General features: G+C 37.6%; 1 protein-coding gene across 3 annotated transcripts in view; it reads right to left on the reverse strand.

Moving 5' to 3' along the window:
• Positions 1 to 16,365, reverse strand: part of ATL2 (atlastin GTPase 2) — a 56,302-nt gene that overhangs the window by 27,506 nt on the left and 12,431 nt on the right. For 2 of the 3 annotated variants that reach the window (XM_078444785.2, XM_078444786.2), the window contains exon 2: positions 3,688 to 3,932. The exons of the other annotated variant lie outside the window; for it this stretch is intronic. In XM_078444785.2, the coding sequence (XP_078300911.1) occupies positions 3,688 to 3,932 (245 nt within the window). The remainder of the gene's footprint in view (positions 1 to 3,687; positions 3,933 to 16,365) is intronic. 3 annotated transcript variants of the gene reach the window in all.

Genomic DNA, 16,365 nt, shown 5'->3' on the forward strand with positions numbered 1-16,365 from the left:
AAACTGTTAAAAATGAAAAAATTAAAATATCTGAGTCAACTGGAAAATTGATCCCATATATTAACCTTATATATACCTAACTTAAGGAACTATTTATTTTTATGTACAATATTACTGTAAGGTCCAAAAAACCCGTCATACTGAAATATTTACAAATGAGATGATATATCTGGACATATTCACAACAATATAAAAGGTATAGAATGAGTTGGCATATAGATGAAATGAGATTGAGAGTTGATAACTGTAAATACATGAGCATTCATTATACTGTTATCTACTTTTACATGTGTTAAAAATTCTTATAATGAAGTTATTTAAAAAAAAGAGAATGATATAAAAGTACAAGCAACTCTGTACACAATTCAGACTCTTTCTTTATCTAGCGCGCCTGGGTGGCTCAGTCAGCGAAGTGTCTGACTTCGCCTCAGGTCATGATCTCAAGCCCCCGATGAGGGGCTTATACTCTCACGAACCCTGAGATCATGACCTGAGCCCAAGTTGGATGCTTAACTGACTGAGCCACCCAGGCGCCCCTGCACATAAATTTTTATAATTATTTCATCTATAGCTTTTTAAGAATGACTTTTACAAGTAATAAATATTCTACTTACAAATTGTTAGGTTCACTAACAACTTGAATTTTTGTGGTATTTCTCATATACGGCATTCATAGTAAATGTCCTAAGTGATATCTTTCGAAGTTCAAAAGGTCTTCTACATTATGAATCCAGTAAATCAGCAATTTTAGTCACCTTCTGTTATATTTCACGGTTAGAGTCTAACTACAGAATTGATTAACTCCAACATACATAAGAGAATTTTATTCTAGAAAAAGGTTTAGTTCACCTCTTAAGTTTACAAAAGACTAATTTCTTTCCTCCTATACTTTAAAAACAACCTATTTTCAAAATATAAGTAGCAATTCAAAAAAAGAAAACTGTGTAGAAAGCTGTTTACTTCACAAGAGAATGAGGAGAACTAAAAGTCAGAATTTTCCCCTATAATTTAGAAATGTTTGGTAAATGTTTGGGTGGCTCAGTCAGCTAAGCATCTGGCTCTTGATTTCAGCTCAGGTCATGATCTCACAGTTTGTGGGTTGGAGCCCCACTCTGCACTCTGCGCTAGCAGCTTGGAACCTGCTTTGGATTCTCTCTCTTTCTCTCTGCCCCTCTCCTGCTCCTGCTGTCTCTCAAAAAAATTAAAATTAAAAAAAAAAGATTTGGTAAAAATCTCAGAATAGTCTTAGTTTTAAGAACTACTGAAGTTTTTGTTTGTATCCAACAGAAAAGAGCTCATGTTCATGTGCTCTTGTGTTATGATTACTAACTACTTAAAATGAAAACAGTCATCTCTTTCTAAATCATATGTAAAAAATTTGTATTTAGCTCCTTTAGTGAACTACACCCTTACCCAGGTCAATAAAAAGGACATATGAAGTCAATATAAGTCATGTTCATCTCCTACCTCCCTCAGTTAGCATCCCACCTTTGTAGGCAGATAGGTTAATGAAATAAATTCAAAACTATCTCCTTCTTTAATTTCATTCTCTTAGGAAAAGCATGACCCACCACCAAATCAGTGTAAGCTGAGGCGTGTTATCCCGAAACTCAACAATGTTTAATGCCATTTTCAATTAACAGAATAAATTATTTATAGCATAAATTCTCTATGGAAAGCATATCAATGAAAATTAATAAAGATATTTCAGCCTAGAAGCCACTAACCAGGTGTGTCACCTCACTCAGGCCCTCCTAACCTTCCCGTGGCTTCAGCGACTTCCCCAGGAAAAGAACTGCAAACGCATGACACGTGTGTGGGCTGCTACTCTCCTCTGAACAACCACTACCAATTGATCAGAGATGGATTCAGAAATGGCACCTGAGGTGAAACCTATCTGTCATTGCTAGGCAAATGATCTAAGCTTCTTTCCCCTTTGAACATTCGGTCTGTGACCTACTTGGAATCAAATACACTTGCAGGAACAGCTCAGACACACATAAATATGACATATACAAGCTTGCTTAAGGAGTCAGAACCTCAAATATCATCTTTAAAGGCACAGTCTTTAAAAAAAAATATGCCACTATTCATTTCTCTATTTCAGATGTAAAACTGTGGGAAATAATCAAGTCTAAATGGATGAAATACCGTATCTTTCTCAATTTGCTAAACATGTAAAATAGTGTCATTTAATATGAATTACATTCCTGATACTCAGGCATTCCTGATGATGCCTAAAGAGATCCCTACAAAAAGAATTTACTGAAAAGCTTCCTGGAAAATCAACTGTTACTTACCTTAAGGCAGATGCATACACACCCAGTTTCGGATTAATATAGAACTCATAAAGGTGAGCACCCTGACAAGAGCTTAGATAATTACATAACTCTGTCAAAGTGTTATTTCTAGCATCTTCACGTGGCTTCTGAATGTCAAACGCCATGTAAGGAAAGCCCTTTCTTCTAAATGCTCCACTCCAAACTTCCAATTCCTCCTTCTTCGTCCCTATCAAATTCCCATTCCCTCCGCCCAACTTTCAACTGTTAGAAAAACACTGATTTAAGTAAAATTATTTTTTGCTTTTTTTCAGAGGAAAAATTCCAAAGTCAGGAAGGGGAGGGAAATAACAATTGCCTGGTACCATCAAAAAGTATTTGGAATCAAATATAAATTTGATTTATATTTATTAAAAATAAATCAAGTATAAATTTATGGACAGAGGGAGATTCAATGATCAAAACAAAAAATAAGTGTTTACAGCAGGCTAGTTAATGTTAGGTGAGGGAGACATGATAACCAAGAGAAGACCCATTCCTGACAGGAAGACCCATTCCTGACAGAAGTTAAACTAGCCAGGAAAAATAAGTAACTAAAGTAGTTTCAATGAAACAAATGACTAGTGCCATGAGAGTTGGGAGAAGGACATAATATAGTCTTAAAAATCAGAGAAGGCCTCGGGGCACCTGGCTGGCTCAGTCGTAGAGCATGCAATTCTTGATCTCAGGGTCATGAATTCAAGCCCCACACTGGGCGTGGCCCTACTTAAAAAAAAAAAAAAAAAAATCAGGGAAGGCCTCCTATGAAAAGATCAGCCAAGGATATAGCAACATTTGAGAAGTAACATGACACAGCTGAGGAACTGCAAAAACTACAGTACACCTGACACAGAGAAGCAAGATATGAAACTCAGAGATTATCGAAGACCAGGGAAGCCACACTAAGGAACCGGACTTTATCTCAAAATGTAATAGTCACTGAAGCTGACTTATTTGAAAGGGCACAGGTGTACTTCTACAAAAGTCTCTATCAGCCTACTTCACCCATTATTGTAAAGGTGATCAAAAAAGGGGAGGCGTGAAGAAATAACCAAAAGGGAGAGAACAGCGTATCAGAGGCTTTAAAATATACTCAGACAGCTTGGGTTAGAGCTACAATGCCTGTAACATAGATGCTCAGTCATATGCATCCATATGGACTGCACGCAAAATGGAATTATGGAGATGAGGAAGAATCAAGAACTCAAACGAACTTAGATTACTGTCTTCACTGAGAAGTCTTAGCAAGAACTGGATTTTTGAAAAATGAAAGACACAGCTCTTACTGTTTTTTGTCTATTATTTTTAAACAGGGTTGGTTGGCTGTTTTTTGTTTTTAACTGGGTTCAATTTAAAAGACACTATTCACCTTGTTATACATATATCTAAGCATGAAGTCCAGTAGAAATGATTTCCCTTTACGAAAAGCTCCTGCCACGGATACCACTACTATGTTAAGATCTCGTATGTGTTCCTGTAGCAATATCTGCTCCAAAGCTTCTTCATCGAGCTCAAAGTTATGGTCATCTTCATGAGCAAGAACAATCTGTACTGGACATGGTTTCTTCATAACCTCATCAGAGTTTACTAGGTCATCATCTTCATGATTCTCACCTAAAATTAAAAAAAAGAGAAAAAGGTTACTTGAATTCCTGCATTACAAACTTCTCCTAAAGGATCACAACTAAACCAAAACTTCAAGTAACTCCCCCTTTGTTACAGATCATCTGCAAAAAGTGATATTCAAGTACATATTGGATTTCTCCCTCCCTCTATAGTAGGACGAAGAATATTGCTAAGATTTCCCACTATACACACAGATAAGCACAATACTAAGTATAGCCTCTACTATTAAGTCTAAACAGCTAATTGTGAACAGTAGCTGTTTCTTGAGCACTGCATTATTCTATAAACAATTTCTGCTACTGTATGCACACTGAAACTGGATCTATGCGAGGGGAGGATGGGGGGGGGGGGTCAATTTTACCTAATAATTCAAATTCCAATTTTCCTGGTAGGCATTTCCTGGATATTATTCCAAGTTACAAAGATTAAAACATATGAATTGTAAACATTTTTCACTATGAAACCTAAATGGCTACGCTAGGGTCCTAAGAAGTTTCTAAAACCGACACTAATGGTAAAGCTAATGAGTCCCTAATTTAGTAAGAGTAACCTAATAGTACAGCTTCCTTTATTAAAGCAAAGCACAGGATTGATGTTCTGTTGGAAAACACAAAATGAACAGTGAGGTAGAGAGTTATATCCTATAGTTTCATCTGCCTCTGGGCTCTTACAGACCACAACCACCATTTCAAATTACCTAACTCCCCAAAACAGGTATATCAACTCTTCCTTTGTTCACCCAGCACACCAAAACAAGGTAATCTTTGCAGATCTTTACTGAATAGTAATGAAGAAATAACGATAAAACACACAACAGCAGGAGATGCCTGTGTCACACTGACAGCACAGAGCCTGCCTGGGATTCTCTCCCTCCCTCCTTCCCTGCCCCTAAACCTGTCCTGAGCACACACATGGTCGTCTGTTCTCTCTCTCTCTCTCTCTCTCTCTCTCTCTCTCTCAATAAATAAACACTTAAAAAAAGATATGCAACAGCAGAGACAAGTTTCTAAAGTTTAGGTTTCTGTCCTTTTAATAAAACAAAACAAACAAAAACACCTAATAGCTGATTTCAGAGACTTCTATCCCTTGTCAGGCTTTCTTTCCTATCAATTGCTTGATCCCATGTAGCCAAATCACTGGTAGGGACCTTATCTTCCCCCACCCCAACATTTTTAAGAGACTCTCCCCTTGAGTCTGTGTACTAAATGACCTTTGCAATCTAAGGAGACATACAGTATCTACTGTGTTCAGTGCAATGACAGTCCCTTCTCTCCCAGGAGACAGCCAGTCCACTGAGGAGTGGCATATTAGTAGCCAACACGGCAAGAATACCTTATCCAACTAACCACTATTCTTAAAGATTATACATCTACATTCACGGCTCCTTTTTTCCCCTAGAAAGAAATATCTAGCTTGTTTGATTTGCAAAAACTATGAGAGCCTTTTCTTCCATCACAAGGCACCTTTAACTGAACATAGCAAAAGCAGCAACACTATTTCAAAATGTGCTACAAACAGTGACAATATAAAGAGCAAGCAATTTCAAAGGAGAATCATTGGAAGTAAAAGCAATCAATATTTAATTAAAGACAGTATTATCACTTCCAGTTTCAGTGGTATACAAATACAGAATGGTACCTAACTGGTCTCCCTTTTTGCTCCCTCCTTTAAACCAATCTAGGGGCGCCTGGGTGGCTCAGTCGGTTAAGCGGCCGACTTCGGCTCAGGTCATGATCTCGCGGTCGGTGAGTTCGAGCCCCGCATCGGGCTCTGTGCTGACAGCTCAGAGCCTGGAGCCTGTTTCAGATTCTGTGTCTCCCTCTCTCTGACTCTCCCCTGTTCATGCTCTGTCTCTCCCTGTCTCAAAAATAAATAAAATGTTAAAAAAAAAATTTTAAACCAATCTAAATTCCACAGAGTAGTGACAAAATAATATAGATAAATGTGACTGTTATTAAATTACTCTCCTTAAAATCACTGTTACAGAGCATTAACAACTAAAATCCTACACATACCTTATAAAATCCTGTACTCACTGCCAAATCTCTCCTGCCCCAAATACATTTGGTGCTACTCTTGCCTGTGTAAACTACAAATAGACAAGCTAGCCTTTTTTCAGATTCTTATGCTACTAAAGCTCCTTCTAGACTCATATTTCACTGAGGATATTCCTTTGTCTGGAATATTCTTTTCCACGTTGTTGCCCTAATCAACTCATGCTTATTCCTTAAGCCTCCGTTTAAACGTCATTTCCTAAACGTCATTTCCTCAGGAATATCTTTCCTAAGGTTCCTAATCAAGTTTAGTCCTCCTATACTCCCCTAATCTGAATCTACCCATCATTTGAATATTTATGTAAATGCTTATTTATTATAGGTCTCCCCCTCTAGACTGCCAATCCTCTGTTTAAAACCCTCAATTAGCTTCCCACTGTAACCAGAAAATATACAGAAAAAAACAAAACTCTGAAGGTCCTGACCATGACCTCCACAGTCCTATGTGATCTGGCCCTCGCAATTGGGACCTCTTTCTGTTCCTTGAACAGGTCAAACCTGTTTCCCACCTTAGAATCTTTGTCCTGTGTTCTCCCCTGTCTGGAATGTTCTGTCCCTAGAAACTCATGTGGCTTTATCTTCCATCATCTAGGTCTCAGCTCAAATGTTCTCGTAAGTGTGGCCTTCCTTGACCATTCAGTCTACAGACCCTTCCACATCACTTTAACAAAACAGGTTTTGTGGGTTTTTTTTCCATAGTCCTTTTCAATATCTAAAATAACCCTTTTTCATTTGTTTACATTTGTGCCTTATATCACTCCCTCCATAGAAAGTATATACCACAAAAATAAGAATCTCAATCATCCTGTTGGCCACTCTATCTCCCAGCACCCCGAATAGTGCTTGGCACCTAGCAGGTGCTTAATAAATATTTCTTGAATGAAAGAAATTTACACATTTTACTCAGGAGTTTTATACCTACCTGCACCTAGGTATTTTACAAGCAAATCTGACAATCACATAACTAGTTTGGGAAAATACTTCCAGCAACTCAAGAGTAGTATATTTATCACAAAATTACAGTTAGAAGTATGAAGTTCTACCAATACACTAATTAAAAAGAACCCAAAATGAGTAAGTGCTAAAATATCACAATGACCAAATTTGGAGATTGCTGATTTTGTTAAAACCAACAAACAGTCTTGTTCTTACTGTAAAGAAAGCATTAGTTTCTTAAAAATAAAACAAACAAGGGCCCTTGGGTGGCTCACTTGGTTAAGCGTCCAACTCTTGATTTCAGCTCAGGTCATCTCATGATTCGTGAGATCAAGGCCCACATTGGGCTCTGCACTGACAACACAGAGCCTGCTTGAGATTCTCATTCTCTGTCTGTCTCTCTGTCTCTCCCTCTCCCTCCCTCCCTCCCTCCCTCTCCTCTCTCTGACCCTTCCCCACTCATTGCGTTCTGCTTCTCTGTCAAAATAAACATTAAAAAATAAAGAAAAACAAACCACTTGTTTTTAACAAGTTATTAACTTGAAATTTCACCTAGATTGGTTGACTACAGTTACCATGTAGCCAATTTTCTTTTATTAGCGTGGATAAAGATAGGTACCTCAGATATACAGGCAGCAGGTGTCTACGTTTTTGTCACCATTTCTAGGCTACAGACTTCTAAAGTGAAGTGCAGCAAACATGTTTCAAAAGCATGATGGAGCACAATGACACGGTTCACTAAGTTTACTCCCCCACCATGATTTCTCTACCATTTTTGTACTAACTACAGACACAGTACTTCATTCATCAAACACTGATATAAGCAACTAAATATAAGAATTGTACATTTCATCAGACTACCTATAAACATTAACATTCAGTGATTACCTACAACTGGAAATCTTTTTAAATTTAGCATTGCTCTAAGATTTTAAATTGAAATTAAATGCTAGGCAGAGAATAGTGATTTTATTTCTTTTTCAATGCCAAAAAATGACTGAAGTAGACTTTGACCATCCAATAAATTTTCCTGATTCACTGTTTCAAGTCAGTTCTCCCCCACTCTACCACCTAATGCATCTTTCAAGGTCAAAGCTGAAAGATACCTACAGCAGATCAACTGTTCCTAAGCTATTTCCCCATACTTAACACTAAGTATACTTAACCTATTTGCCACAAGGCCTACAACAAGACACCTGTCTAAGTGAAAAAAAGATCAGTGGTTGGTAGGGGTTGGGGGGGAGGAGACACGACCAGGTGGAGCACAAGGATTTTGACAGCAGTTAAACTGTTCTCCCTGATGCTACAGAGACAGACGCAAGGCATCATACATTTGTCAAAACCCACAGAATATACAACCCCATAAATGAAGCCTAATGAAAACTGTGGACTTTGGGGAATAATGATGTGTCAGTGAAGATTCATCAGTTGTAACAAAGGTGCCACTCTGGTGTGGAGCAGGGCAGCTATTGGTGTGTGGGGACAGGGGGTACATGTGCACTCTATTTTCCACTCAATTTTGCTATGAATTGCTCTAAAAAAAGAAGTCTATATAAAAAAAAAGACATTTGTCTTTTTGATTGCTCTTTAAACACACTGATCTTAAATCTGCCAAATTCATACAGTCAGTATACATTCCAACAGCAAAATTTACACTTCAGAACTGACCTAGATCCGTCTGCAAACTTCAGGCATAATTACACACTAAGGCAATATAAAGATGCTAGAAATCTGCATTACAATAAAATGTTACTAACGTTAGATTATTTCAGCCCAAAATTAAATTTGTAGAGAGAGAACCAAGTAAGGAGTAATTCACTTCTCAAAAGCAATGAAAGTATAGTTATTCAAAAGCAATGAAAGTATAAGTTATTCACATTCCAACTAAAAACTTGAAACACATTCTTATGGAAAGTAGCCTGGATTCAGTCTACTCAGTCTATTTACAAAAATTAGCAGTTTGACAAAAGCAATGTTTTGGTGTCTGGCACCTGCCCTCAACATTTACACCGTATAACCATGTGAAAACAGTATCTAAGTATTCAGAAGTTTATTCTAGCACGTATTTTTTAAAGCCTTAAAGAGTTCATACCACGGCAAACCTATTTGTAGGAATTTGTTGTAAGAAAATAAAGATGCTAGGGGCGTCTGGGTGGCTCAGTTAAGCGTCCAACTTTTGATTTAGGCTCAGGGCATGATCTCACGGTTTGTGGGTTTGAGCCCCGCATCAGGCTCTGTGCTGATAGCTCAGTGCCTGGAGCCTGCTTCGGATTCTGTGTCTTCTTCTCTCTCTGCTCCACCCCTGCTTGCGCTCTGTCTCTCAAAAATGAATAGAGGTTTAGAAAAAAAAAAAAAAAGAGTACAAAACGATACAACCACTTTGAAAAACTTTTTGGTAATACCGTACAGAAAGTTAAACATTTTTCCCCCAAAAAATCTCTATGCCCAATGTGGGGCTTGTACTCACGACCTCAAGATCAAGAGTCGCGTGTTCCACTGACTGAGCCAGCCAGGAGCCCCAGTTAAACATATTTACCATACAACCATCAATCACACCCCTAGGTACTTAAAAGAGAAATTAAAACATTATGACAAAAAAACCTGAAAATGAATGTTCATAGTAGCTTTATTCATAATGACCATAAACTGGAAACAACCCAAATATCCATTTACCAGAGAATGCATAAATTGTGTTAAATCCATACAATGGACTATTACTTAGAAAGGAAAAGAAATGGGGGCGCCTGGGTGGCTCAGTTAAGTGTCTGACTTTGACTCAGGTCATGGTCTTGCGGTTCATGGGTTCGAGCCCCGTGTTGGGTGCTGTCCTGACAGCTCAGAGCCTGGAGCCTGCTTCTGATTCTGTATCTCCCTCTCTCTCTGTCCCTCCCCTGCTCACGCTCTGTCTCTGTCTCTCAAAGGTGAATAAATGTTTAAAAAAAAAAAAAAAGAAAGAAAAGAAAAAAAGGAAAAGAAATGAATTACTGAAATACACAATAACACTTATAAATCTAAAAAGCTATATACTAAGTAAAGGGAGCCACACACAAAATGCCATACTGTCTGAGTCTACATACATGAAATTCTAGAAAAAGTAAAACTACAGTAACAAAAAGCAGATCACTAACTACCAAGAGCTGACGGTAGGGGAAGAGAAACTGACTACTGCTACAAACTGAATGTGGGTCCCCCAAATTCATATGTTGAAGCCCTAATCCCCAATGTGATGGTATTTGGACGTGGGGCCTGTTGGGGGGGGGGGGGGTAATAAGATCCCGGGGGTAGAGCCCTCATGTACGGGATTAGTAAGAGACTTGAGAGAGAGAACCTCTTTCTCCACCTGTGAGGACACACAAGACAGCCATCTGCAAACCAGAAAAGAGGACTGAAACCAAATTTGCTGGCACCTTGATCTTGGGCTTCCCAGCCTTCATAACTGAAAAATAAATGTCTGCTTAAGCTGCCCAGTCTATGCTAATTTGTTATAGCATCCCAAGTTAAGACAACTATAATGGGGTACAAGGGAACATTTTCAGATGACGGAAATGTTCTGTATCATGATTGTGGTGGCAGTGATGGTGGTTACAAAACTATGCATTCATCGAAACTCATCAAAAGGTACTCAAAACTCAGTGAATTTTATGTAAATAATTTCAGTAGGGCAGATTTTGAAAAAAAATCACATGCAGCCTATTCCCCTTAGCACCTTCATTTATTAAATGAGAGGATAAAGCAATACAACCAACTTATTAATCATTTTCCAGAACAAAAATACTCTAATTAGTATTGTCCCCATCAAGGAATATTGCCCATGAAGGTTATACTCCAATGTGATGAAAAATTAGAGCTGTCCAGGGGTGCCTGGGTGGCTCAGTCGGTTAAGCAGCCGACTTCCACTCAGGTCATGATCTCATGGTTTGTGAGTTCGAGCCCCAGGTCAGGCTCTGTGCCAACAGCTCAGAGCCTGGAGACTACTTCGGATTCTGTGTCTCCCTCTCTCTCTGCCCCTGCCCCATTGGTTCTCTGTCTCTCCCTCTCTCTCAAAAATAAATAAATGTTAAAAAAAAAAAATTTTAATAAAAAATAAAAAAAAAATTAGAGCTGTCCAATAATTCTGACATTGCTCAAATTCAATTTAAAATTTTTTCTCTTGACCTGAATTCGGGAGCTGGAAAATATAATTTTGATTGTCTCCAATGGTGAAAAACATACTCCTCTGTAAATGAATTCCTGTGAATCCACTACCTCATCATGCCAAAATATTTTGGTTAGAAAACAAAAAGGTATATGGGTATTGAGGAGGGCACCTTTTGGGATGAGCACTGGGTGTTGTATGGAAACCAATTTGACAATAAACTTCATATATTGAAAGAAAAATAAAATAAAATTCAAAATAAAAAAAAAGAAAACAAAAAGGTATTAGGAAATTACTAATAGTTATTTTCTTAAAGAACTCAAGACAGCTGTTCATACTGGGGAGGAAGGAAGGGCTTTTTTTTTTTAATCCTACAAGTATTTTAAGCATCAACAGATTATACATATGCTTTCTAGAATACATGTCTAGAAGATACATGAGGACATTCAAGTTCTAGTACCTATGGCTAAAAATTAGCCTCACTACCTAACATTTCATCTAATATATCACTCACAGGGGTTTTAGAGATTAGGCAGCCAAATTCACTCATTTTACAGGTAAGGAAAACACAGGACTAGACTTCTGTTTGCAGGGAGAACTGGGCCAGGTCTTATTAGTGTTTTTCCTCTCCAGCAGGGCTTCTCAAACTTTAACATGCATATGAATCACTTCAGGATCTTGTTAAAATGCAAATTCTGATTCAGTAAATCTGGAGTGGAGCCTGAAACCGCATATTTCTAACTCCAAAGTGATACCAATACTGCTGGTCTCAGAACCTAATGAAATACCAAGGATCACCGTATTTTACAGGTGTTAATATGTAAACTAATTTTATTTTGTAGTTTCTACCTATGTTAAAGTTTTCACAGAAGGAGATAAATTTTCAAGCCAAACTATAATCCTGTATTCTTCCTGGGAGACTGCTATTATTCTGATGTAACTAACCTCCAGCCTAGCCACTGAGGGTTCGAGAAACAGGGAAATAAGGCAGTGAACGTAGATATCCCTACTTTAAAAATACAAGTGCAGAAAATGTTTTAATATGCTGACATGATATATAGCTGGGGTTGAAAATTATTGGTCTGGAGCCATCATCAGTCACCTGGGTGAGCTATTTATTTATTTATTTATTTATTTTATTTTTTAGAAATTTATTGTCAAATTGGTTTCCATACAACACCCACTGCTCATCCCAAAAGGTGCCCTCCTCAATACCCATCACCCACCCCCCCTCCCTTCCACCCCCCATCAGCCCTCAGTTTGTTCTCAGTTTTTAAGAGTCTCTTAAAGCTTGGGTGAGCTTTTTAAAACAGTGCTGGGCTTCCCTCCCTCTCCCCCAGACAGAGGCAGCCCAGAATAAGATTACTGACACAAACTTGGACTTCATTAATATAGTTTTTTTTTTTTAAATGTTTATTTATTTTTGAGAGATACAGAGACGGAGCGTGAGCAGGGAAGGGGCAGATAGAAAGGGAGACAGAATCCGGAACAGGCTCCACGCTCTGAGCTGTCAGCACAGAGCCCGATGCGGGGTTTGAACCCACAAACCGGAAGATCATGACCTGAGCCGAAGTCAGACACTTAGCCAACTGAGCCACCCAGGCGCCCCTAATATAGTTTTTTTGAAAAAGAGAAGCAGCTATTAACCAGTCAGGTCCTACAAGAAAACGTTTTAACTATTTGCTCCTGTAAAATAGCGTTATTAAGAACTCACAAAGTTATTAAACTTCTGTCATGTAAAATGGGAACCAGAATGCAAATTGCAAAAATAAAAACTTCAAAGATTCCAGAAGATCTATTAACAATTTCAGGTATCAGATACTTTCCCACACCAGCTCTGCCTGTTTTGCTAATCATTTTGCTAAAAATGCTTTTAAAGTGTATCTAATGTAATTCATCTCCTTCCTTAATTACTGTCAAATCAGGAGAGAAACAAAAGTTGTTTTCTTAGAAGATTCACATATTATTTTTCACTTGAAAACTACTGTTTCCACAGTAACCAGTACTGATGTCACAGAATTTTTGTTGTTCCCATTTAAAGAATACTGAGGCATAAAAATGTTTTTATGAACTCATCTAGATTAAGAAAAATGTAAAACAGACTACAAACATATAAATGTGAGGTTTTTTTCCCAAAGCTTATAACCAAATATTAAGCACTTAAATATAAGTGTATTTTGAGATCAGAAAAACACTTTTCAACTGAAGTTAATTTAAATTAGATATTTTAAATGAGGCTGCAGTTTATTAAGTCAATCTTGTTAGCTAGTTAAGACATGCTAGAATAAATAATGGCTCAGGGGACTCTCTAAGCAACAACGTAGAAATTCAGAAAAATTCTGTTTAGGTTCTGCAACCTAAAGTCCTAAGGTTTTTCTCAATTTTCTTCCAAAATTAAGTCTTGTGGAAAATCTCACCCAAGACACCCCCAACGGTCTCACATCTGTTCTTATGTACTTTTTTTTTTGGGGGGGTGGGGGGGTGGGCGATATACACTTTTGTTCTGTGGTCTCAGTTGTTAAAGAATTAGAGTACGAAATACTGAAAAAAATGTTTACCGAAGTTATTTATATGCTAGAGGAATTCTTACACATATGCACAGGAAGAGAAAAACAAGGTTTATTGTTCACTGAAGTACTGTTTGAAATTGCAAAAAAAAAAATTTTGAAACAATCTAAATATTCATAGATAAATAAACCATGAAATAGAAAACTGAAGTTAATAAGATTTAAGTGTGTATACATGGATAAACTTCAAAACCAATGTCAAATAAAAAAACAAATCAAACCACAAGTACATACTTTAAGCCACTTACTAAAAATTTTTAAATACAGCACAGTATTGTATATTGTTTATTTTAAAAATACATATATGTTATAGGACTATTAAAAAAACAGGAAACATGTATACCGACTTCTAAGTGTGTGTCTGTGGAGGGAAGGAAGAAACGAAGGAAGGCTGCTTAACAGACCAAGCCACCCAGGTGCCCCAAGCATCAAACTCTAGATCTCAGCTCAGGTCATGATCTCAGGGCCCCACATAGAGCTCTGTGCTGACAGCACGGAGCCTGCTTGGTAATTCTCTTTCTGCCCCTACTCCATTCATGCTCTTTCTCTCTCTCAAAATAAATAAACTTAAAAAAGATTTTTGTTTAAATAAAAATAAATAAAACTAAAAATGGGGGCACTTGGGTGGCTCAGTTAGGTGTCTGACTTCCGCTCAGGTCATGACCTCACAGCTCGTGGGTTCAAGCCCCGCATCAGGCTCTGTGCCGACAGCTCAGAGCCTGGAGCCTGCTCTAGATTCTGTGTCTCCCTCTTTCTCTGCCTCTCCCCCGCTCACGCTCTCTCTCAAAAATAAATTTAAAAACATTTTTAAAAACGATTCAAAACAATTAGGGCATATACAATGCATTAGATCTATGCAATGAGCACTTGGACATCTTTAATATTTTTTCTATAATTTTTAAAAACTTTACTTATTTGAAAGAGAGAAAGACAGAAAGTGGGGGGAAAGGGGCAGAGGGAGAATCTCAAGCAGGCTCCAGGCTTAGCACAGATCCCATGATGCTGGGATCATGACCTAAGCAGAAATCAAGAGTTGGACACACAACCAACTGAGCCACCCAGGCACCCGTCTATCATTTTTATAAGTTTGAAATAGGTTATAACTGTTTTCAATGAAGTATTTTGAGTTACTTCAGAATTTACTTCCACAGAAAAAGGAACTTATACTTATCGAATGACTCTATGACTTTAGGCCAGGAACTGTGACAGGAATCCTCTCAACAACCCTGAGACTTAGCAATTATCCCCATTTCAGAGAGATGAAATGTGGACAAAGAAGTTGGGGCTTGGGGGCTTTTTTTTTTTTTTTTTTGAGTAGGCTCCACGCTGGGAAGTTATTTATATGCTAGAGGAATACTTACACATGTGCACAGGAAGAGAAAAACAAGGTTTCTCATTCACTGAAGTAGTTTGAAATTGCAAAAAAAAAAAAAAAAAAAATGTTTTTGAAGCAATCTAAATATTCATAGATAAATAATCGATGAAATAGAAAAAACTGAAATTAACGAATATGATGTAAGTGTGTATACACAGATAAACTTCAAACCCAAAATGTCAAATGAACTCACAACCCTGAGATCAAGACCTGAGCTGAGATCAAGAGTTGGACAACTGAGCCACCGAGGTGGCCCCTGGACAAAGAAGTTTTTTAAAAAGAAATTCAAGATTCTACAGGTAAAAAGTAATATGCACTGAGACTTCTATTTAGGTCTTTAATTAAGCCCATGCTGTTTCCTCTATACCAAACTGCCTTTCAATGTTACAGGATAATGTTTATAAAAATCATTGTTTCCAGTGATGTATAGTCATAGAAAGGACACTGAAAAACAGCCCATATTTTTAAATAATGTTTATCACTTAAAACAAATCCTTGATATCAGTTCATCTGTTCTCATGAGTAAAAAATGACAAGTACAGATTATGTGTGGGCTTAAAGGGTTTGATTTTGTTTGGGAGAGGTGGACTTATATATATCTAATATTTGAAAGAAATTTCTAGATCCTTAAAGTTCCAGATTAAACTGGAGTTCTGGACAAAAATAATAAGAGTAACCAAAATAATCAAAACTACAGAAAAACAAGTCTCCCTTGACAGATCAACAGGGGAAAACACTGCTACAGTACAGTCAGTCCGTCCATAATTTAATTATAGCTGGGTCTGAGTTATACTGCCAATATTAGCCAAAGCTACACCATAAAACAATGAGTCCCATGTACACTGAAGCTTAAGAACCACCTGGGTGGCTTCCTTGGAATACACTCTTGGATCTCACCTCCAGAGTTGATTAAGCTGATCAGGAGCAGGGTCCAGAAATCTACATTTGTTACTAGCACCCCCACTAACAACCACCAAGGTAATTCTAATGCAGGGGGTTAAAGGATTAGAAGTGGGAGTGCATTAAGTCTTTACTCCTTCAACAAATATTCACTGAACACCTACAATATGGTTCTAAGAATTGTAAGATTCACTAGTGAACAAAATTAAAAAAAAAAAAAAAAATCCTGCCCTTAGTTTATTACATCCTAAAGATGAAGAAATAGAAAACAAATACATGACATCAGCTGGTGTCAAGTACTACCAAGAAAAATAAAGCAAGTTAAGGGAAATGGAAACAGGGGTTGCTACTTCGTACAAGAGTGGCCAGGCAATGCTTCCCTAATGAGGAAACATTTATTAGAGCAAAGAACTGAAAGAAGTAGATATCTGAGAAAAGAAGTAAAAACATTATT

This window comes from Panthera onca, chromosome A3 (genome assembly GCF_046562875.1).
Source record: "Panthera onca isolate mPanOnc1 chromosome A3, mPanOnc1 haplotype 2, whole genome shotgun sequence".
Lineage (NCBI taxonomy): Eukaryota > Metazoa > Chordata > Mammalia > Carnivora > Felidae > Panthera > Panthera onca.